At 54.1% G+C, this 20087-nt stretch overlaps 6 protein-coding genes across 6 annotated transcripts; 3 read left to right on the top strand and 3 right to left on the bottom strand.

Moving 5' to 3' along the window:
* Positions 1–254: 254 nt before the first annotated feature.
* Positions 255–1751, bottom strand: BO66DRAFT_455968 (aromatic prenyltransferase; the record flags this gene model as incomplete). Its single annotated transcript, XM_025652116.1, has 2 exons — positions 420–1751; positions 255–354 (listed from the first exon to the last, which is right to left on the bottom strand). The coding sequence occupies exons 1-2, from the start codon at positions 1625–1627 to the stop codon at positions 255–257; spliced, it is 1308 nt and encodes a 435-aa protein (XP_025501951.1). The 5' UTR covers positions 1628–1751.
* Positions 1752–2041: 290 nt separating this feature from the next.
* On the bottom strand, positions 2042–3841 carry BO66DRAFT_413084 (MDR family MFS transporter; the record flags this gene model as incomplete). Its single annotated transcript, XM_025649397.1, has 4 exons — positions 2042–2701; positions 2759–3185; positions 3250–3629; positions 3692–3841. 4 exons carry the CDS (start codon positions 3839–3841, stop codon positions 2042–2044), a joined length of 1617 nt encoding a protein of 538 aa, XP_025501950.1.
* A 1195-nt stretch (positions 3842–5036) lies between these two features.
* On the top strand, positions 5037–6783 carry BO66DRAFT_393326 (aldehyde dehydrogenase). Its single transcript, XM_025647735.1, has 3 exons — positions 5037–5237; positions 5299–5498; positions 5573–6783. Exons 1-3 carry the CDS (start codon positions 5110–5112, stop codon positions 6757–6759), a joined length of 1515 nt encoding a protein of 504 aa, XP_025501949.1. The 5' UTR covers positions 5037–5109; the 3' UTR covers positions 6760–6783.
* Positions 6784–8489: 1706 nt separating this feature from the next.
* Positions 8490–12375, top strand: BO66DRAFT_286875 (acetyl-CoA synthetase-like protein; the record flags this gene model as incomplete). The annotated part of the gene is made up of 3 exons (XM_025643134.1): positions 8490–8786; positions 8842–10785; positions 10861–12375. Coding segments are annotated over 3 exons (3756 nt in total), but the record flags the coding sequence as incomplete, so codon positions are not given.
* A 1616-nt stretch (positions 12376–13991) lies between these two features.
* Positions 13992–14924, top strand: BO66DRAFT_327643 (kinase-like protein; the record flags this gene model as incomplete). The annotated part of the gene is made up of 1 exon (XM_025643961.1): positions 13992–14924. One exon carries the CDS (start codon positions 13992–13994, stop codon positions 14922–14924), a length of 933 nt encoding a protein of 310 aa, XP_025501947.1.
* A 1462-nt stretch (positions 14925–16386) lies between these two features.
* BO66DRAFT_393325 (cytochrome P450) lies at positions 16387–18305 on the bottom strand. The gene is made up of 5 exons (XM_025647734.1): positions 17971–18305; positions 17811–17919; positions 17740–17756; positions 16976–17693; positions 16387–16919 (listed from the first exon to the last, which is right to left on the bottom strand). Exons 1-5 carry the CDS (start codon positions 18276–18278, stop codon positions 16440–16442), a joined length of 1632 nt encoding a protein of 543 aa, XP_025501946.1. The 5' UTR covers positions 18279–18305; the 3' UTR covers positions 16387–16439.
* Between the last annotated feature and the right edge of the window lie 1782 nt (positions 18306–20087).

The raw sequence follows: 20087 nt of genomic DNA, 5'->3' as shown, positions 1-20087 counted from the left end.
GGGGTTGAGGTTGCATGTCTTGCGGGGGTGGTGGGCTGTGATGGATGGAGACGTGAGGCTAAACTGAACTATGGACTGGGCTATAGCTATGCTCTACGTTGTTGACCATGACGATAGGATAGAATGGATTTATTCAGAGTGTTCTATGTTCTCGTGGTCTGTTTACTTCGAGGCTGAGGCTTTGCACCCGGTTGTACTGCACTCATGATAACTACCATCTGTTCTACCAACTAGAGAAAGTACATGCAATCCTACTAGTGGTAGTACATAGTCAAATAAGGCCCCTTCTTCTCCGAGTACGAGAACGACATCCACGCCTGATGGTCGGTCGCCGTCGCCAGATCCTTGGTCGGGCTGTATGACATAAATTAGCAGCCATCCACAAATTTCCCCCAGGTAGGCATTCAACTCACTAGTACGCCTGCAGGTTCTCGCGATACACCGCCGCCTGCTGCGGCATGTCCCACCGCTCGAAGAACGCCTCGAGCACGGCGGCGATCTTCAGCTCCGGAATCCCCACCAACGGGAAATAGAACTTGGGCACGGGCAGCGGCCGGCCGGGGTGCATCTCGTAGTTCAAGATAAACGGCACGATGGTGTCGGGATCCCCGGGGAGCGAGGGCCGCTCGGGCTCGTCGCGCAGGCCCTCGACGATCCCGAAGTCGCGCCACAGCTCGCGCAGCATCACCAGCCCCCGGGCGACGTCCGCATCGCCCGCCGACAGCACCCCGCCCATGGTCCAGTGCTCCTGGACCTTGGCCCACCGCATGTCCAGCTCCATCAGGTAGAGCTTGAAGCGGGTGGCCGCCGGGTCGACGAGGTCGCATGAGAGAAAGTACAGGTCCGTCCGGGGCTGGGCCTGCATGTGGCGGGCGATGGCCTGGGTGGCGGCCGAGAAGTGGCCCTCCGGGTCGACGGAGCGGATCGCGCCGAAGCACAGGTCGGCGACGCTGCGTCCGGTCATCTGGGCCTTGAGGCCCGGGTAGAAGTACTCCTTCACGGTGATCGCGTCGTCCGCGGGGCTCAGGTCCAGGGCGAGCAGGGTCTGCGTGCGCCACACCGTGTCGCGGATCTGGGCGGGCGTCATGCGCTGCTCGTCGCCGTCCGACAGCGTCAGCTGGCTGTGGAGCTGGTGGTGCAGCGCCAGGTCGATCTGCGCGGCGCCCAGCGTGCGCAGCTCGGCCAGCGTCGCGTGCACCGCGTGCCGGTTGAACGGGTCCATCCCCGTGCTGGCGATGTGGCTGGTCGGCTCGAAGGCCACCCGTGTCGTGATCCCCCGGCGCTGGACGTTCTGGCTGAGTTCCACCGACCCCGTGCCCCCCAGCAGGCACTTGTAGGTGTCCGGCTGCCCCGGGAAGGGCCCCAGCTTGGGCACGATCACCTGCGCAAACAGGTTCAGGTAACCGTATTGCTGGTGCACGCTGTAGTCGCCCCGCCGGAGCATCTCCCCCAGCATGGGGGCCACCGCGTGCCAGTACCGGTGCTGGTCCAGGTTGGCGAAGGGGGTCGACTTGCTGAGGGTCTGGTACGGGGTCGAGGGAGGACCGGCCTTCTCCGTGGGCCCCGGTCCGGCTCCCTCTTGGGGCTTGAAGGTGGCAGCGGTAGTGGAAGTGGCGGAAATCGTCATGGCGATGGATGTGATCAGGAGTCTCTTCGGCCAACCTGGCTCGGTTCGAAGGTTGGCGATTTATTTTGCCGTGCTACGTTCGACCAACAGAAGACTGAGCCAAGAGACAGGAGCTGGGCTCATGAGGTAATCGCTCGCCTTACCTCACTGGGCATTCATGCGTTGTGAGATTGAGGCATGCAAGGGGCATTCTTCTGCACGGGCACTGTTGCCTAGACGTGAGGATCGGCGGGGTGTCTTAGAAAATTAATTTCAAGGATCTGTGAATGATGACGCGCCATGGGCCACTGCACCCGCGAGGGGTAATGCCTGCATACAGACTATTTACCTGCTTATCACGGGGCAGCGCATCCCCAAATCTTGGGCTATTCTGAGAGGCGACTTGTTCCCTTGCGGCAAAACACGTCAAATTCGCTAGCGAGCATCCGCCTCGCCAGGCGCGGGTTTCTCCGTCTTCTTGACCGACCTCCATTCCAAGGCAACCGTTCCAAACACCGAAAGCGCCGCCAGCGCAACCCCCACGTAGAATGCCTGGGTTACGGCGGAGTTGTAGGACCGCAGGACGGTCTCCAGCTGATCCCCCCGCAGCTTTTGGCGCAGCGTGGTCGTCCCCGCGGCCAGAATCTCGGTCACGTTAACGGAGGGATCCTCAACATGCATGACGCGCGTGAACTGGTTCGTGAAGACGCTCTGGGCCACGGAGATGAAGATCGCCCCTCCCAGGGTCTGGGCAAAGGTGACCACCGCGGTCCCCGTGGGGACGTCGCGGTCCGGCAGCACATTCTGCACGACCACGAAGGGCAGTTGCTGGCCGAGGCCGACTCCGATGCCTTCGAGGATCTGGTAGCCGATCCACTGGCCTGGGCCCGACTTGGGCTGCAAGGTGCTGAGGAGTCCCGCGCCCACCGCGAGGATGCTCGACGCCAGGAACATGAAGGGATTGTAGTAGCCGGAGAGCGTGACGGTGACTCCGGAGAGAATGGAAACGAGCACGACGGCGAGGATACTGGGGAGGCTCATGACGCCGGATTTGGTGGCCGAGGCGGATTTGATGGATTGGAACCAGATGGGAAGCTGGCGGCAGGTCAGTGGACGGGATGAGGAAGACGGAAGGGGTCGAACACAGCTTACATAGTAAGTGAACACGAAGTAGGCGCCATTTAGCGTCAGGGCAAACCAGGCCGACGACCAGATGTTGCGATTGCGCAGGATTCGTGGCGGGAGGGTGGCATCATCGCCCTGCCAGACTTGACAGCCTCCGAAGGCGAGCAGAAGCACCCCCGCGACCACGAACAGCACGATGATACGCCAGTTATCCCACGCGTACTGGTTACCTCCCCACTGCAGCGCCAGCAGCAGACAGACGATGGCAGGCAAGAAGAGGCCCGTCCCTATCGGATCAAGCTTTCCCAGCAGATGACGGAAATTCGGTCGCCTCTGAACTGGTCCGGGGGCGTGGAAGAGGAAGAACACAAAGAGACCCGTCACGGCACCGATGGGGAGGTTGATGTAGAAACACCATCGCCACGAGACGTGATCGGTAAAAGCGCCACCCAGGCTATATCCGGTCAGCAGGCTGTCAAGTCAAGACGGTGGGGGAGATAAGCCATGGATTCACTCACGGGGGACCAATGACGCTAGCAATTCCAAACATGCTACCCAGCAAGGCCGTGAACACCGGACGCCGATGTAAAGGCACCACCTGGGCGATGATCAGTAGACTGCCGGAGAAGAGACCCCCGGCACCCAGACCAGCCAGGCATCGACCCAGGATGAGGCCGAGAGAGTTGGGAGTCGCTCCGCAGACGGCGGACCCGATCTCGAACAGGCAGAGGGCCGAGAGATACACCCATTTCGTCGAGTAGTAGGTATAGAACTTGCCAAATGCCAGGGTAGTGGCGCAATTGGTGAGCAGATACGAACTCCCGTACCATCCTACGTCGTCCAGAGAGTTGAATTGGTCGGCGATGTGCGGGATGGCCGTAGCAATGATGGTGACATCCTGGGAGAAAGGCATCAGCACTGTAGTCATCGAAGTCGCGGACTCATCACCGACTTGCTTACCAAGGACATGCAAAAAATGCCTAGACAGAGGGCAATGGTAAGAGACAACACCGTCGAGCCCTTTGGAGGGGCTGTGGGCGACTTGGGCGCTGCATCGGGGGTTTCCTTCGGTGCTTCTTGTGATGCATGGTCAGTAGCGGGTTTCTCCATTGGAGGCAGTTTTCTTCATCTGATGGATGCTTGCAATCAGCTATAACGATGGGGAACATCTAGTTCTTATGATGGCTGATGTGTTTTGTTGTTGTTTTTCCAGGCAGGGGACGATCAAAACATTGGGCTGCCCAGCCATTCTTGATACGGAACTTAATCAGGGACTCCACTCATTGCAGAGTTGAAAAGGCAGGGGCCTTGCAAGGCTATCGATAAGATGCAAAGCCTTCTGTGATTCTGGGGAGGCGAATGACCTGAGACAACCACAAGTGAGGGCTGAGGCGCCGACAAATCATGCAACTGCAGGGGAAATCAATTGGCCGCCATGTATAGTTGCGGTCTCCGAGTTCTGTGTTGTTTCGGAGCCGTGGTCGGGCCTGGATCTGATGAAGCTAGAGACTTGGTCTAGCAATGTGGCGTTAGATAGAGGGAGTAGAAGTAGCTTTTCAAATCTTCAATTCGGTCGGCGCTCCAGGACAACCAAATAGCATCTAACCTGGTCTTCCCTGAGGCATTTACACGTGAGAAGCGGTAGAGTAGGGTTTGAGTCGTGAGATGTTGAGGTTTGGTCAATAATCTGACCATTTACCAAGGATATATATTGTCAGACCCCGTTAGCAACATTGGTCCTATTCCAGAGTGTGCATAGAAACATAGTACAGCATCTAGACCGTACCTAAACCCCACTGCTTCAGTATACAGCTATCTATGTAATATACAAAGATATTAATTTTTAATTAAATCGAATAATACAAGTCATAGCTATTGCACCCCCCGAGGGAGTCTCCAGCCACGCACTTTTGAGGCTCACCGCACGGGCCGATGGGTGGGCAGAAAGCAGCATTGCGTGGGGCTTAAAGCGGCGTGCCTGAAGCGGATCATGGATCCGAAAGGGAAGGTAATTCCACGGAATGCCACAGAATGATTGCCGCAAGAATCAAGAACCAACGAGCGAATGGCCCACCCGGCGATAAACATGCCTCTTCGGGTGATGCACTATCGATAGCGTACTGAGAACTGAGGGGTATCTGGACGCCTCCCTTATCGGAATCGTGGGACAGATGGAGCCCCGCTGATTCCTCCATTCCGAATCAGTCCAGCAAATTGACAATTTATTCCCCAAATCCAGTTTAGGCAGTTCCAGCCTGACACTCCACAAAACCCGAGCTGTCTGCTGTCTGCTGCCATTGCAACTGTCTTGTCTCTTGTTTTTTCTTCTCGTCTTCCTCTATCCAACCTGGGGATTCTTTCTGTGACCTTGCGCCAGGATGTCCAACCTTTTCGTCGAGCTTACCACGCCCAACGGCCGCCAGTACAAGCAGCCCACGGGGTTGTTCATCAACAACGAGTTCCGTCCGTCGTCTGGGGGACAAACCATTGTGTCGCTGGACCCAGCGTGAGTAGCTGTCTAGCTCTGCAGCGAGACAGACATAGCAGCATGGTACTGACGATCGCAGAACGGACAAGCCGATTGCCACGGTGCACGCGGCGACCGCGGAGGATGTCGACGCCGCCGTCCAGGCCGCCAAGGCCGCCCTCGCCCATGCATCGTGGAAACAGCTGCCCGCCACCGAGCGCGGCCAGCTCATGGGCCGACTCGCGGACCTGATCGAGCAGAACAGGGAGCTGTTCGCTGCCATTGACGCCTGGGATAATGGTTGGTTCGCCTTCAGGCCCCCCTCCCGCAACACTCGACGGTTAGCGATAGAGCGGCTCTAATATGCACACCAGGAAAACCATACCACGTCGCATTCAACGAAGACCTCACCGAAGCCATCAATACCATCCGCTACTACAGCGGCTGGGCTGATAAGACCCACGGCCAGACGATCAGCACCACCCCCCAGAAATTCGCATACACCCTCCGCCAGCCCCTCGGGGTCATCGGGCAGATTATCCCTTGGAACTACCCGCTCTCCATGGCCGCCTGGAAGCTTGGTCCTGCTTTGGCTTGCGGAAACACCGTGGTTATCAAGGCCGCCGAACAGACGCCGCTGAGTATCTTGGTTCTCGGCACGTTGATCAAGGAGGCTGGGTTCCCGGCTGGTGTGGTGAATATCATCAATGGGTACGGTCGCGAGGCGGGAGCGGCTCTGGTGCAGCACCCGCTCGTAGACAAGGTGGCCTTTACTGGTTCCACTGCCACCGCGCGCGAGATCATGAAGATGGCTGCCGGTACGCTTAAAAATATCACCCTCGAGACGGGTGGCAAATCGCCTCTGGTGGTGTTCCCCGATGCCGATATGGAGCAGGCGGTCAAGTGGTCTCACCTCGGCATCATGTCGAACCAGGGCCAGATCTGCACAGCGACCTCGCGTATCTTCGTGCACCGGGAGGTGCTGAACACCTTCCTGGAGCAGTTCAAGAAGGAGGTTGAAACGACGTCAAAGATCGGTGATCAGTGGGATGAATCGACATATCAAGGCCCTCAGGTCACTCGCGCGCAGTACGAAAGAGTGCTGTCGTATATCGAGCTGGCTAAGAAGGAGGGCGCTAAGCTTTTGATTGGTGGTGGCGCATACACCCCGGCTGACAGCAAGTTGGAAAAGGGATACTTCGTCCAGCCCACGGCGTTCACGGATGTCACTGATGACATGCGTATCGTGCAGGAGGAGGTGTTTGGACCTGTGGTGGTCATCATGCCGTTCGACTCGGAGGAGGAGGTCATCCGCCGCGCCAATAATACCACGTATGGTCTAGGTGCTGCAGTCTTCACGCGAGACCTGGAGCGGGCTCACCGGGTCGCGGCAGAGATCGAGGCAGGTATGGTCTGGATCAACAGCAGCCAGGACTGCGACCCCCGCATCCCCTTCGGAGGAGTGAAACAGAGTGGTATTGGCCGGGAGCTGGGTGAGGCGGGCTTGGAGGCGTACTCCCAGATAAAGGCGGTTCACATCAACATGGGCAGTCGACTGTAGATAGACCATTCTGATAGACGGTCGTGATGCCACCGATTAGATGATAATGATGAAACGGCGTTAAGAAGATTTTTCGACCGAATGAGCGAATCCGCCAAACACCACATCGGCGGTTATAGTGTCCTTGTGTCTGTTTCCTTTGTTTGCAGGATCCACTCCGTCTTTTGTCAGGGTTGTAAAACTCGCCGCTGTCCAAGGCATAGAAGTCATAAAGGACGAACGAAGAACACAGTGGAAGACACTCCCTGTCCAGTCACTAGTCCTGATCTTTGTGGCTTATACGCACCGGAGACTCCGCGCGGTGGTCTCTACACCAAATGACGCATCCGGCTTTTTTTCGGAGAGTTGGACCTGTGAGAGAGGAGGAGAAAGCAGGACAGCCATAAAAGCTCGCTGCTGCTGTCTGCCTTTTCCTTTCTCGGGATTCGTTGACTCTCAACTCAGCATCGTCCTTGCCTATCTGTTTATACCCCTATCATAACGACAAACGACAGGAGGATGATGTCTCCGATGGGAAAGCCTGCTCGATGGGGTTGAAATGGAGATCCAACGACGAGACGAATGGTTTTGCACGACACATCCAAGGGCCGACACAACAATCAATATGCACAATGATATCACGAGAGTTGCTCACACTGTTGAGCATCAAGTCTGACACAACCCTTGCGGACATCCAGCAAGGCCGGCCAAGATTTGTTGTGGCAGGAGGGGCATAGTTGGAATGGCGGATTCGGGCTAAAGTTCGAATACAGAAATTGAGGAAACCAGAGAAAAAAGAAGGCAGGTGCGTGTGCCACAATGTGTTACCTGACACCGTACTAATCATTCGTGTTAGAAACAAGATGCTATTGTTTCTGATGGTCTTGGACTAAATTATAGTTCATCGTGTGTCTTCAAGCATACTTTGGTTAACGACGAAGAAGATCTAAGCTCTCTCCTCGTGTTTTTGTTGGTCTTTCAGCATTACATAGCCATATTCACAGCCCAGTGAATGAAAAAGCATTGGAGGCCGGTTGGCAGCGCACAAGGAATTGGACTGAATGTTCTCTTGCGCATATCTTGCGGGAAGATGGCTTGTGTCGAGAAAGGCAGCCGCCCAGGTTTGCGATGGATGCCGGTCATCGTACATATGCTTCGTGTTCGCACGACTATCACATGCCACCAATACCTGTTATATGGAGCTTATAGACCGCTTCTATGCCTGCTCTAAGTTTTGACGAGCTCATCCGATAGATCTCTTGTGCTCTGCTGATTGAGGGATGCGGCTTGTTGAATCGATTGGGCGACGAATCGGCGATGGAATGCTCCAGCAGCGTATCTTGATTTCCTCCGATCAAAATAATAATCTTGGAAGTCGACCCCAAGCTCGAGAGCTAGAAGAGTCGGTGTGGCTTAGCTTGGCGCGGAGGCAAGGGAGGGCAAATTACCCCTTGTTGCTGCAGTGGATAGATGAGATTGTCTCCGGTCATCGAGACATATAAATTGAGCGGTGGTCCTGCGATGCTCTCGACCGAAAAGACTTGGATCACACGTTTTGAAAGCAATTCGCGACGATGACGGCAATCGTTTCGCCGCCAATATGTATTCTTCCGAGGGTTGCCCTTTCCGCCAGTGCTGATACTTCGGCCAGAGCCGCGCCGAGGCCAGGAGAGCGCGAATCGGTAGTGCTGGAATGGCCCCAAACGGATGCACGGAAGTGGCTTGAGAGCGGAAGCAAGGTAGATTCCTTGGTGCGGGTGGCTTGGGCCCTGCTGCTGCGAAGCTATACCTCTCTGGATCACATCTGCTTCGAGCTTGCCACGAGCACAAGGAGGCAATTCGAGTTGTACGATTGCCACATCACCGGCACGACTACGCTTAAAGACCTTCTGCACGAGAAGGAGCGAGGTGAGAGAGAGGAGTGCTCCTGTGAGGGCTCGGAGTCTCTGTGCAGGGACGATGGCGGAAACCACCATGAAGTCTGTAACACTATGATCGCTGTTGAGGTGGACGGCGAGATGCAGGATCAACTAAGGGAATCTGCGAGCGTGTGTACTTTCTTCCAGCGTCTTCTCATTCAATAACCAGACTTGACTAAGCAAGACGCAGTCCAAGCTGGTTGTGAAGATCATTTCCAGCCATGGCCATCCGGCCTTCTTAACAGCGATTGATTTTGACCCTATGAGCTGGTCTCGTCAGCAAGTCAAGGCATTGGCTCAGACTTTCCACCACGCAATATCGGCTGTCATTCGAGACCCCGAGCAACAAGTGGGAAACATGGATTTGTGCAGTGAAGAGGATGTCGAACGTATGGCTAGATGGAATATGCCTTTCAGGAGGACCTCCGTCAATGACCAATGCGTGACGGAGATCGTTCTGCGCTCTTGTCGCGAACGACCAGAAGCCATCGCAATTTCAGCTTGGGACGGGGAGGTCACATACGGTGAGCTAGAGCGGCTGAGCGCTAGGCTTGCCACTAAGCTGATCAGAATGGGCGTTGGCCCCGAGGTGACCGTTCCCATACTTACGGAAAAGTCAAAATGGTTAGTGGTCGCGGCCTTGGGCGTGATGCGTGCGGGTGGTTCCTTCCTCACGGTGGATGTATCCAATCCATTCGAGCGTATTAGAAAGATGATTGAGACCGTTTCTGCGCCACTTGTCGCGTGTTCGCGCGGTTGCGAGTCGCTATCCCGTCGCTTGACCCCGACAGCCGTGATCATTGAAGACGCTGCGACCTCTCTCGACCAGGACATTGACGACAGAGCTCTGCAGCAACAACAGGAGCGATCGTCACCTTCAAATGCTCTGTACGTGGTCTTCACATCGGGGAGCACGTCGGAACCGAAGGGTCTAGTACTTGAGCATAGGGCATTCTGCGCCTCGGCTCTGGCAACGATAGGACCGCTGATGCTGGGACCAGACACCCGCCGCGTACAATCTGCCGCGAATGGGTTTACCCTGTGCAACCGCGAACTTCTGCTCATGCCTATGGTGGGAGGTTGCCTTTGTATTCCCTCTGATAACGACATACGTACGGACCTGGCAGGGTTCATCAACCGCCACCGTTGCAACTATGCATTCTTGACGCCAGTTTTGGTGGACGTTGTGAAGCCACTTGATGTCCCGACCCTTCGTGTGCTCTTACTTGGGGGGACAACAATTGGCATGTCCCAGGTGAAGGAGTGGGCAAAGCATGTGCGTGTGATGTACGGGTATGGGGCAACTGAAACGGCCGGGGTTGCCATACTAGCTCCTGACTTTGGGCCAGGTTGGGATGAACGCAGCGTCGGGTATGCCTGTGACCCTTGCTTGTGGGTCGTAGATGTGGATGACCCGAACCGTTTGGCACCTGTCGGAGCCGTTGGGGAGCTTGTGCTTCAAGGAAAGGGTCTCGCAAGGGGGTATTGGGGCGACGAGGAGAAAAGTCGTCTCGTGTTCATGAAGTCAGCCGACTGGCAAACCCGAGTCACTCCGTACGGATATGGCAGTTTCCGAGAGCGCCTTTACCGCACTGGAGATTTGGTACGGTACAATCTGGATGGGTCTATCCAGTACATTTCACGAAAAGATAGCATGATTAAGGTGAGCGGCAGGAGGGTGGATCCCGGGGAGATTGAGCATCACCTCACCAAGTGTCCGGAGCTCGTCAGTCGCGGTGTGCGAAAGGTTGCTGTCATTACAGTAGACGGACTCAAGCATCGTGGGAAGATTATGCGGGCGCAACTCGCTGCGGTCATTGAACATAGCTCAAGCTCAGCGCAGGGCCCAAAAGTACAGAAAGCTGGGGCGTTAGCCATGGTTCGATGTGATTTCAAGTGCGAATTGGCAACAGCAGCCAAGAAGTATCTGATGACCCGTGTCCCTGGATATATGATGCCACCTCACTTTTTCCTCGTCGAAGAAATGCCGCTGAACAGGTCAGGGAAGTTTGATAGGTTTCGGCTGAAATCGGTGGTATCTGAGACGCTAACCGCAGCCAACGAGGAATATCCCGAGCCAGAGGATTCATGTCCGACCCCGATGGCCATTTCAACAAGGGCAAACTTGGTCAAAACGACAGAAGCGCCGCAGGTTCCTGTGGCTGATAATGCCCCAGATGACGCATCGGTCCCGGTAGTGCAGTTGCGGAAATTGATAGCTCAGGTCCTTAAGCTTCCTCAAGATGCGGTCCGAGCCGACAGCAATTTCTTCGCAATCGGAGGAGATTCAATAACCTCATTTCAGCTGGCTTCGCTCGCAGGAAGAGAAGGTCTTCATTTGACAGAAGATACCATTCTAAACTGTCCAATCTTGTCCGACATGGCCCAGGCATCGAGGCCAAAACCTTCACATAATGGGCGCCAGGCAACGCGGACGAGCTCTGGCAAAGAGCAATTCGCTGCTGCTCAGAATGAAGGATTGCGTCGACTAGTACCGGCGGAGCTATCTTATTTGGTGCTCAAGATGCTGCCCCTTGCCGACTTTCAACAGACGAGCTTGACAATGATGAACTACCGGTATTTCCGGTTTGGCCTGCCCTTGAACTTCGATCGGAGCCGGGTCATCCGTGCTTGTCAGCAGCTCATTGCTCGGCATACAATTCTGCGAACGGCCTTTGTCTCTCAAGACGGAGAATATGCTCAGGTAGTGTTGAAAGACTGGCCGCTGACAATTCGTGACTTCGAAACGGATGATCTGGACCGATATTGTTCGGACGACAATGCTGTCGCAGAGAGTCCCTCAAGTGGTAGACCGCCCTTTGTTTCGCAGTTGGTGACTCTCAAGCAAACGGGCGACGTGTTTCTCGTATTCCGGATTGCCCATGCGCTCTACGACGGGCTTTCTGCCTCCGTCCTCGTCGGTGACTTTGCCGCTCTTTACAACGAGAAGCCATTGCCTGCGACAAGCCCATTCTCCGCTCACCAGCAAGCAGTGCTGGGGCTACAGACGGACGTTGCGTATAATACTTGGCGAAAGGTCCTGCAGGGAACCCGGATGACTTCACTACGCGAGCACAGACTTCCTATCCCCGGGCCAGAGGGCAGTACTGCACGGCCGGCATATGTGGTTAATGTCGTGAAGACAATCCCTGCTGTTTCCTTGCCATCCGGGATCACCCTAGCCAGCTTGCTGAAGGCGGCATGGGCTGTCACGCTTCTCCGGTACTTTGCTTCGCAATCTGAGAGCTCTGGGGTTGTCGTCTTCGGACAAGTTGTGCACGGACGGAATGTCAATGTGGCCCATGCGGACCGCATCCTCGGCCCTTGTATTAGCATTGTCCCTGTCTCCGTCTTGTTTGAGCCGATGGCCTCCAAAACTGCGGTCCTTCACGCGATTCAGCAGCAGCACCTCGAGACTATGCCCTACTCCGCATTGGGATATCGAGACATCGTGAGGAACTGCACGATCTGGCCCACGCCCACTCCTCTCGCCAGCTTCGTGCGTGTCCGCAATTATGAATTTCCGACTGACTGCTGGCTCGATGGAGTCCAGTGCCACGCCAGCCACTATCCCCTGCCCAATAATCCTTCACAGGCTGCCAATGTGCATATTATTCCTGAGGCGAATCTACTGCATGTGAACATCGCGATCTCGAGTCACATCCTTAGTGAGCCGCAGGTCGAGTACCTGGTTGGGGAGTATTGCCAGACGATTCAAAGTTTTGACAGGAGCGTCATTGAACGCGAGTCGCATATTCTTGGACCGGAGCCCTCGCGTGTGTAAACAGGATCACTGAAGAAACGCACGCGGTCTCCTTCAAGCTTGTTGCGACCTACTGAGACGGTGTTGCAGTCTTTCTCGTCATGGTCACCGGTAGAAGTATAGTGGATGGATCTAAGCAAGAATCAATTTTTAGTATTCGAGCTTTCTGATAAGAGCCAAGGTATTGTGTCTGAGGGCAGGGTGACTGTCAAGGCTTTGCAAAAGGACCAACGACATCTCATAGCCATACTTTGTTCTGCGTGCATCTTGAGATATTATCTCTGCACCGTAGCGGGAATGTCACTGCCAGTCAGGGAGACTCATCCGGGTAGAGCATAGGCACGTCTGTTTGACCGGGATGATTGTCGCGCTGCATCTGAAGTAGTCATGGCTGTTGGACAGAAGGCCTTGGGTGGTGCGACAGACTACATACACCAAGACCGGTCAGCCTCTAATCCTTTCATCACAGGGACTGGCACGGGTGTACATCGTTGTAATGATAGTGAATTTCACCTAAGAGTAACTTCGGAGGTATGTCGCGTTACAAGGTTTGAATCTCGAAGCGGAGCAGCATAGGCGACATGTTCTTTTGGTTTCTTTCATGACGATGGCGTTGGAGGGAAAAAGAACACTACTTGAGATAGATCTCACCAGCCATTATCTCACAAGGATCGCTTGCGATACTGGTATGCGACAGGAATCGAAAAGGAGAAGAGAGAATTGGAGTGAAGCCGAATGATATGCGAAGAGTGTGAAGGCAGTTCAGGTTTGCCAGGATTGTAGGCTGGACACGTGACCAGTAGTTGCTTCTCAAACAGGAAACTCCCAGCAACACCCCGTGACATGCAAAACATTTGGCTTGCTATTCCAAATACACACTGAATTATCTCCCTACCACCTCCTCAATGACTTCGCTCTCGTCCTTTATTCCCATGACTTCCCCTCCCCATTCACCACCATCCTCTATCATGGCTTCCACCGAGCCTGTCATCGACAATCCCACTGAGCCTTCTATCAAGCTTCCTACTGAGGTTCCGGCTGAGACTCACACTGCGAATCCCACCGCATCCCTCACCGAGCCTGCCAAAGACCTTGTCTCCGAGACCCCTACCGAGCCTTCGTGTGAGAATTGCACTGAACCTATTACTGGGGCTTCCGTCAAACCTGTCAGCATGCCAGCCCCTGCAACTTCTACTGAGACAACCGAGTCTTTCACCCGCACTACCGATGCTCCCGTCTCCGAGACTTCTACCAAAACTACCACCGAGCTTTCTCCTGAGAGTTGCACTGCGCCCACTACTGAGTCCTGCGATGAGCCTGTCAACATAACCACCACTGAGACAGCTTCTGAGCCCACAGTCGAGCCTCTCACTCAGCCTGCTAGCGTCACCATCTCTGAGGCTTTCATCAAGTCTTCGACCGAGCCATCATCCGAGTCTGGTGGTGAAGCTTCAACTAATAGCGCCCCCAGCGAGACCTCCAAGCAGTCTGGCAGCGAGAAGATCATGACATACGAACCTGAGGACACTCCCGAACATCTGGCAAAGATGGAAGAGCTAGGTGCGAGTGGTATGCTCACTGAGCGCTCCACCGTACCTTGCTCAGCATGCTCTTTCAGTCCTGAACGACAGAGGTGCTGCAACTACGAGAGTCAAGTCAAGATCTTCTACGAAGCTGGCGATCGCGGCGTTTGGGCCTTGGGCTCCGACCTTATCCTCAAGGACCGTGGCCCTAGTTGTCCGACCGATGAAAACGCAAACATTCGCTTCGTGAAGAAGAACACCACCATTCCTGTTCCTACTGTGATCGCGCATCACCAGGAAAGTGACGGTCACGCTTTGACTGTCATGAATCGCGTTCCTGGAGAAAGCCTCAGTGAGGCTTGGTCTAAGCTAACCGACAACCAGAAAGAGAACATAGCGAAGCAGACTGCCAAGTATCTCCTCCAGCTCCGCTCCCTCCAATCTGATCGTGTCGAAGGAGTAGACGGCCGCCCTGTCTACGATGGCTGGTTGTACAAGGAAAAGGGTCGCCATAATGCTCCATGTCCTCCTATGATGTCTGATGACGAAGTGTGGAATGGGTTGGCGGTACATCTGGATCCAGCCGTCCCCGAGTCAGCCCGCCGCCAGCTTCGACGCTACATGCCACCCACTCAACCTTTTACCTTCACCCACAATGATCTCACCCACGTCAACATCATGGTGCAGAGTGGTGAGGTGGTGGCAATTCTTGATTGGGAGAGAGCCGGTTTCTTTCCTGTTTGGTGGGAGTATGTTTGTACAATGGCAACTCATGCAGGGAAAGAAGACTTTGAATGGAACAAGCTACTGCGCAAGCACATGCCCGAGATGGACGATGCTCATGACTTTTTCCTGTACTACTATCATCTGTGCATCGACTTGGAGAGTGATGCAGCAAAGACGTTCATTGCCATGTCCGAAGAGTACGATTCTGAGAAAGATGAGTCCGAGGAGGATGAGTCCAAAGAGATTGGGTCGTGAGATTTGCAGCCTCCAACGTATGTTCTAAGTTCTTGCCTGATCTACTTACGATCCTCTGCTTGCTGTCACAAATACACAAGGCGTTTTCTATGGTCACGTCTCGTTATGTATCTACTATGACCAATTTGCTCAATATCAGAAGATAGTGCTCAATGAAGAGTCAATTTGTATGTCGCTATTCCGGTAGACACAAAGGAACAAGCAAAGTAGCAAAAGACAGAACGAGCCTCAAGGCTTTACAAAACTTCCATGCTCCTGAAGAAGATTCTCAGAAGACGAAAATGAAGATAAAAACCCAAAGCCCTCCTATCGGTGGTAGGATAAATCCGTCCAAATGCCATTGCATCTGACCTTGTGACTTGCGAAATCAAGATGAACTTTCTTGATTCCATTTTTCCTTATCTTCTGTTTTTTAGCCTTTCTGCTATCCGGGTGGCTAGATATAATGTTAGCTGTTGTGCTGCAACATCGCAGATTCACACCTAGAATCACTTGCATTCAAACGTCAAGATCGATCGTAAAATTCACACCCCCATTCCACAAACCACCACAAGAAAGCCCGATGCAAAGCTTTAAAGTCAGAATTGGCCTTCTGCCTTGCAGTCTCACCAGCATAGGAGATAGACTTACCACGCAACGAAGCACAGCCCTGAAGCGGATCCGCATCACTTAGCCTTAGAGCCAGACTTAGAGCCGGCATTGCCGCCAGCCCCGCCGCCAGACTTGCTGCCGGGCTTGCCCTTGGCATCGCGCATAGGCACAGGCTTCGGCTTGGGCTTCGGCATGGGCTTCGGCTGGATGGGGGTGTTCTCATAGTTGTCGACGATCGCCTTCTCACACTCGTCGCACTTCAGCTTGGGACTGTCCTTTTTGTTGCTGGTCATGTTGTTCCAGCCACACTTCTTGCAACGCATGGTTTGTGGTTGCTAGAAACGGTGTTCCGGGTTCACGGGGCGGAAGATTGAGAAGTAAGGGTCTGGGGCGGCGAGCCGCAGGTGAGGTTCTGGAACGGTGTGAAAGTCAGTTATTGGGTTCAGATTCCTGCACGGACTTTTCCTACTGACTGGTTTTGGAACGTAGAGGTTGGATGTGCAAGATAAGCAGGTTTGGGGGTAGGAAGGTGGGTGGTGTAGATGAGATCGATAGGAACGAAGAAGATGGCGAAGGAAGTGTTGGTGGTGAGAGAGTAAGAGACGGTGACTCCGGGGACGGCTTCGGGGGAGGCCAGTGCTGGAAGTAACACTGACGGCCCGTGTGTTAGGCTGCGAGGCTCGGGGCCTACAGTGAAGAACCCCTACTAAGTTAGTAGCCTAGTACCTGGAAGTGAATGCTTTGCTCTCTGGGAGTGTGAGCATTTCGGTCCATCGATCCCTAAGAAACAGTCTATGGTAAAATTGGTTTTGGTCTGTGGACATCTTGAGTGTGACAGTAATCAAAAGATATATTGAATGTTTTTTCTAGACTAATATCCTGTGAGTATAGAAACAAGCTCCCATAAACAAAGAGTTTAAGCTATTATACATCCCGCACCCACCGCAACTGCACATCCTTGTGATCCTTCACCTGCATCGTGGACTTTGTAATCGCGTTATCCGTCAACCACACCAACCTCCGCCGCAGCTCTTCCGGCTGCGTGATCCCATCGACGGGGATCGGCTCGCACCACGCAGACCGAAACAGCGTGGCCATGGTGGAGACAAACTCCACCTGGGACATCTTCATCCCCGGACAGACGCGGGGGCCGCCAGACCACGGAAGAAACGTCCCCTTCGGTGGGGACCTCACTTTGCCGGTGTCATCGATCCAGCGCGAGGGTCTGAAATCTCTGGCATCCTCTCCCCAAATTGTTGTGTCAAGATGAATGGCCGCCGCAGAAACCATGACGTTCATCGGGGGCGCGAGGAAATGCGTGCCTCTTTCGCTGACGAGCTGTTGAGGTTCGGACACGGCGCGGGTCGAATGCAGGACGGGGGTAAAAAGGCGGAGGATTTCGAACTGTATAATCTTCTCAGGAGTTTGGTCACAAGGTGAGAAGGAAAAGAGATGGGTACCATGAGCGCCAATGTCCGTTGGCACTTGGGGAACACTTCGTCGTAGGACCAGGCTGACGAGTCTACAGGAAGGTCACGCAGTTCGTCGCGGATCCACTCCTGCCATTCGGGATACGCGGCCAGCAGCGTCACTGCGAACCCCATGGTGTTGGCAGACGTCTCGTATCCCGCCACGGTGAAGACATAGAGGTTGCCACTGAGCTCCTCTGGCGTGAAGGCAAACCCGGCGGTCGCGTCTGTGTCCGAGTTCTGCAGGAAGAAGCGGAGAAAATTGCTGCGCCCCGGAGAATCATCCCTCGCCGTCTGGCGCTCCTCTTCAGAGATTTCAGCGATGTACCGCGGGACTTTCTCGAGACGTTGGCCCAGAAGGCGCAGTTGGGCCGGCATGAAGGATAGTTTGAGGAGCTTGGGAGGGATGAAGGCGGCCACGAGGAACATATCGGTTGCCAGCGCGAGGGCTTTGAAATAGGCCGTACGAGCGTGCTCTTCCTTGTCGGCGCTGTCTCGAAGTGGTGCCGGTGACCAAGGGGTGGTTTTCGTGTACCCTGCCTGGCCGATGACATTGATCGCCAGGTTCCGCAATCCGGTAAGTGTATCCCCTCCCGGGTGGTTAGAGAGATAATTCAACATCGATTGGGCTTGTTCACAACTTTCCGACCAGGCGATTTGACTGATGCGCTCGTCTAGACTGGCAGCAAACATGCGACGGTGACGTTTCCTGCGAGAGATTAGAAAGAGCCAGCGTTCCAGTAAAGGCTGCGTACCATTCGTCGCCATTGGTCTGCATCTCTCATATCAGTGTCTAAGCATAAGGAGAGAACGATGACTGACGCACCGCAAACACATTAGGCCCCAAGAAACCCAGAATTTTTCCGACAATAGGGGCTTGTTCAAAGTCATTCCTGCGTTGCAAGATCACATTTCCGAGACTGACATCTGCGGTCCTAAACAAAAATTAGAAGGATGACCGTACCAGGCACATGGATAATACCCACCAGACCATGCATTCATCGAGGGTGAGCAAGACAAAGGTATTCCCCCAGCGGTCAAAGGGGCCGCGTTTCATGCGGAACTCCCAGCCATGTGTCACAATGTCCCAACGATCGTAAAGCCATCCTGGCAGAACTGGTTGCAGATATGGGCGCAGGATTGGAGCGAGAATCAACCAGGGAGCACTTGAGGTCGGTGCGGGGGCGAAGACGATGGGAAACTTAGTGCGACGGGCCTGGATATACAAGCGCACAAAGAAGAGGGCTTTGTAGATCGCAAAGAGACAGACTGCGATCCACCAGATCGATGACATTTCGAGCTCTATCCTGATTAACCTTTGATATTCTGTGATATGACAGCGAGATCGAGGCTCAGCGGCGCCTTTGAACCTTTTAAGGGTGAGCTCTGCTTACGCCAAGACGAGGGCGAGACATGCACTTGATGCTAAAGCAAGTTAGCCGGTGGAGTCTTTCCGAGTGTGTTCTAGCCTGAACGCCATTGAATTCGATGAATCTGACCGGGGCAATCATCGATCGGTTTTCTCGTGAGAGATGGAGGTCAAAAGTGGGGAGTGGCTGTCGGACTACAGTACCATATCACAACTATATTTCCTCTAGTGGATTAGTGTTTTTTTCGGAAGTGTGATCCTTACTCCCAACCATCTCGCGACTTCCTACGAACTTGACCACGACTCGCCCGTCCATGCTACTGGGTATATGCTTCAGTATCTGGTCCTCTCTCCTTGCGTTTCAGCTGCGTATGCTGACATCGAAGGGCTGACTCCCACACAATTCTACTGCTGACATTCCAATACCGCATTGACCGGCTGGACTTAATTTAAACAGGACAGGGGCTGCACTTTCTTTGTCTCCATCACCCAATTGCAGTCTGACCTTCCCGTGATGTGCCAGGATACTCAACTCCACCATTTACACCCATTCCCCTACAAGAACAGCCAAAAAGGTTTCGGTGCGTCTAACGGCTTTCCCTCTTTAAGTGCTCACAATGCAGGTTGTCGCTGTTCCCGAAACGAGAGACCAAACTCGGAGTCCTTATCAAGCACAAGCTTTATCTATAAAAGCTATACACACCTCAAATCAACATTCCAGCCATCAGTGACTCTAAGGTCTGGCCCGTGAAACATTTTCTCTCCCTCATGATGAGGATTTAAAATTGGCGAGATCATTTATTGAAAGCACTAACGTATGCTACATGGAACCAACCAGACAACATATCTGACAAGCACACAATGATTCACGGCGCATCAATTCAGAGCTGAGGGATGCCACAAGGTGACTGGCTAGCCCCGATACCCCAGTCAAGTCGACGAATAAGCCTGGGCGGATTAGTCGAAGCCTCCGCCAAGAGGCTAAGCATCGGATAATCGGAGACCCCATCCTAGCCTCGTACCGAGTTCTTCCACACAACATGGCCTGGATCAAGTAAGCAGGAGTTATGAACTTACTGAATATGATATCTACGGCGTGCGACATACGAGTAGAACCTGCAGCTCAGCTTGCGTCATATGAAGCTCAACAACCCGGTTGATGCGGAGAAGAAAACCACAGTCCGGGGTGGATTCCACATCCGACTCAGGCACCAGCTTTTCTGGCTATCGGCCTGACGTCATGTCGATTCCGCTCCACGTCAACTCATCTGATTTATCTCTTGACACACCCGGACACAGCCCAATCAAACCGGTGGGCCGTGTCTGGAGCCCCGGTTATGTTTTCCCGCCGGACAACCCCGGCTTGCCACGCACGGAGAGCCGGCCTACACACCAGGGCCGGAACATCACTGCACCATTGCCAGTCTGGCATACAGCCAATAAACTAAGTATGTTGTGTGCTGGTGGATCATGCCTGGTGAGAACAAGCATCACCGCCCGCGGTACGTCCCAGGGACGGTTAGCTGACAGGCCAGACTATGACGCCAGACAGGAGAAGATATTTTCCGTACCTGAAACCAACAACAGGCCGACACTGCTGATAGATTTTTTGGATGGTGCTGCGGACGGTCTTTCTCGACGTCATGCCATTGACTCCTGCGAAGGCTTTGGGCATGGGTTGGAGATGGGAATAAGCATAGATCGGCAGGTATAAAAGGCCTTGATCCCACGTAC

The sequence above is a fragment of the Aspergillus aculeatinus genome (genome assembly GCF_003184765.1).
Source record: "Aspergillus aculeatinus CBS 121060 unplaced genomic scaffold BO66scaffold_37, whole genome shotgun sequence".
NCBI classification, from domain to species: domain Eukaryota; kingdom Fungi; phylum Ascomycota; class Eurotiomycetes; order Eurotiales; family Aspergillaceae; genus Aspergillus; species Aspergillus aculeatinus.
The sequence above is the reverse complement of the archived record's forward strand: the minus strand, read 5'-3'. Positions and strand labels throughout refer to the sequence as shown.

What these genes read in the sequence shown, in the direction of transcription:
- BO66DRAFT_393326 (XM_025647735.1), top strand. Translation starts at nt 5,110, where the DNA reads ATGTCCAACCTTTTCGTCGAGCTTACCACGCCCAACGGCCGCCAGTAC. An exon ending in ATTGTGTCGCTGGACCCAGC is followed by an intron (nt 5,238 to 5,298) that starts GTGAGTAGCTGT and finishes TGACGATCGCAG; the next exon opens with AACGGACAAGCCGATTGCCA. An exon ending in CATTGACGCCTGGGATAATG is followed by an intron (nt 5,499 to 5,572) that starts GTTGGTTCGCCT and finishes TATGCACACCAG; the next exon opens with GAAAACCATACCACGTCGCA.
- BO66DRAFT_393325 (XM_025647734.1), bottom strand. Translation starts at nt 18,278, where the DNA reads ATGTCATCGATCTGGTGGATCGCAGTCTGTCTCTTTGCGATCTACAAA. An exon ending in CTCGATGAATGCATGGTCTG is followed by an intron (nt 17,920 to 17,970) that starts GTGGGTATTATC and finishes ATTTTTGTTTAG; the next exon opens with GACCGCAGATGTCAGTCTCG. An exon ending in AACGGACATTGGCGCTCATG is followed by an intron (nt 16,920 to 16,975) that starts GTACCCATCTCT and finishes AAGATTATACAG; the next exon opens with TTCGAAATCCTCCGCCTTTT.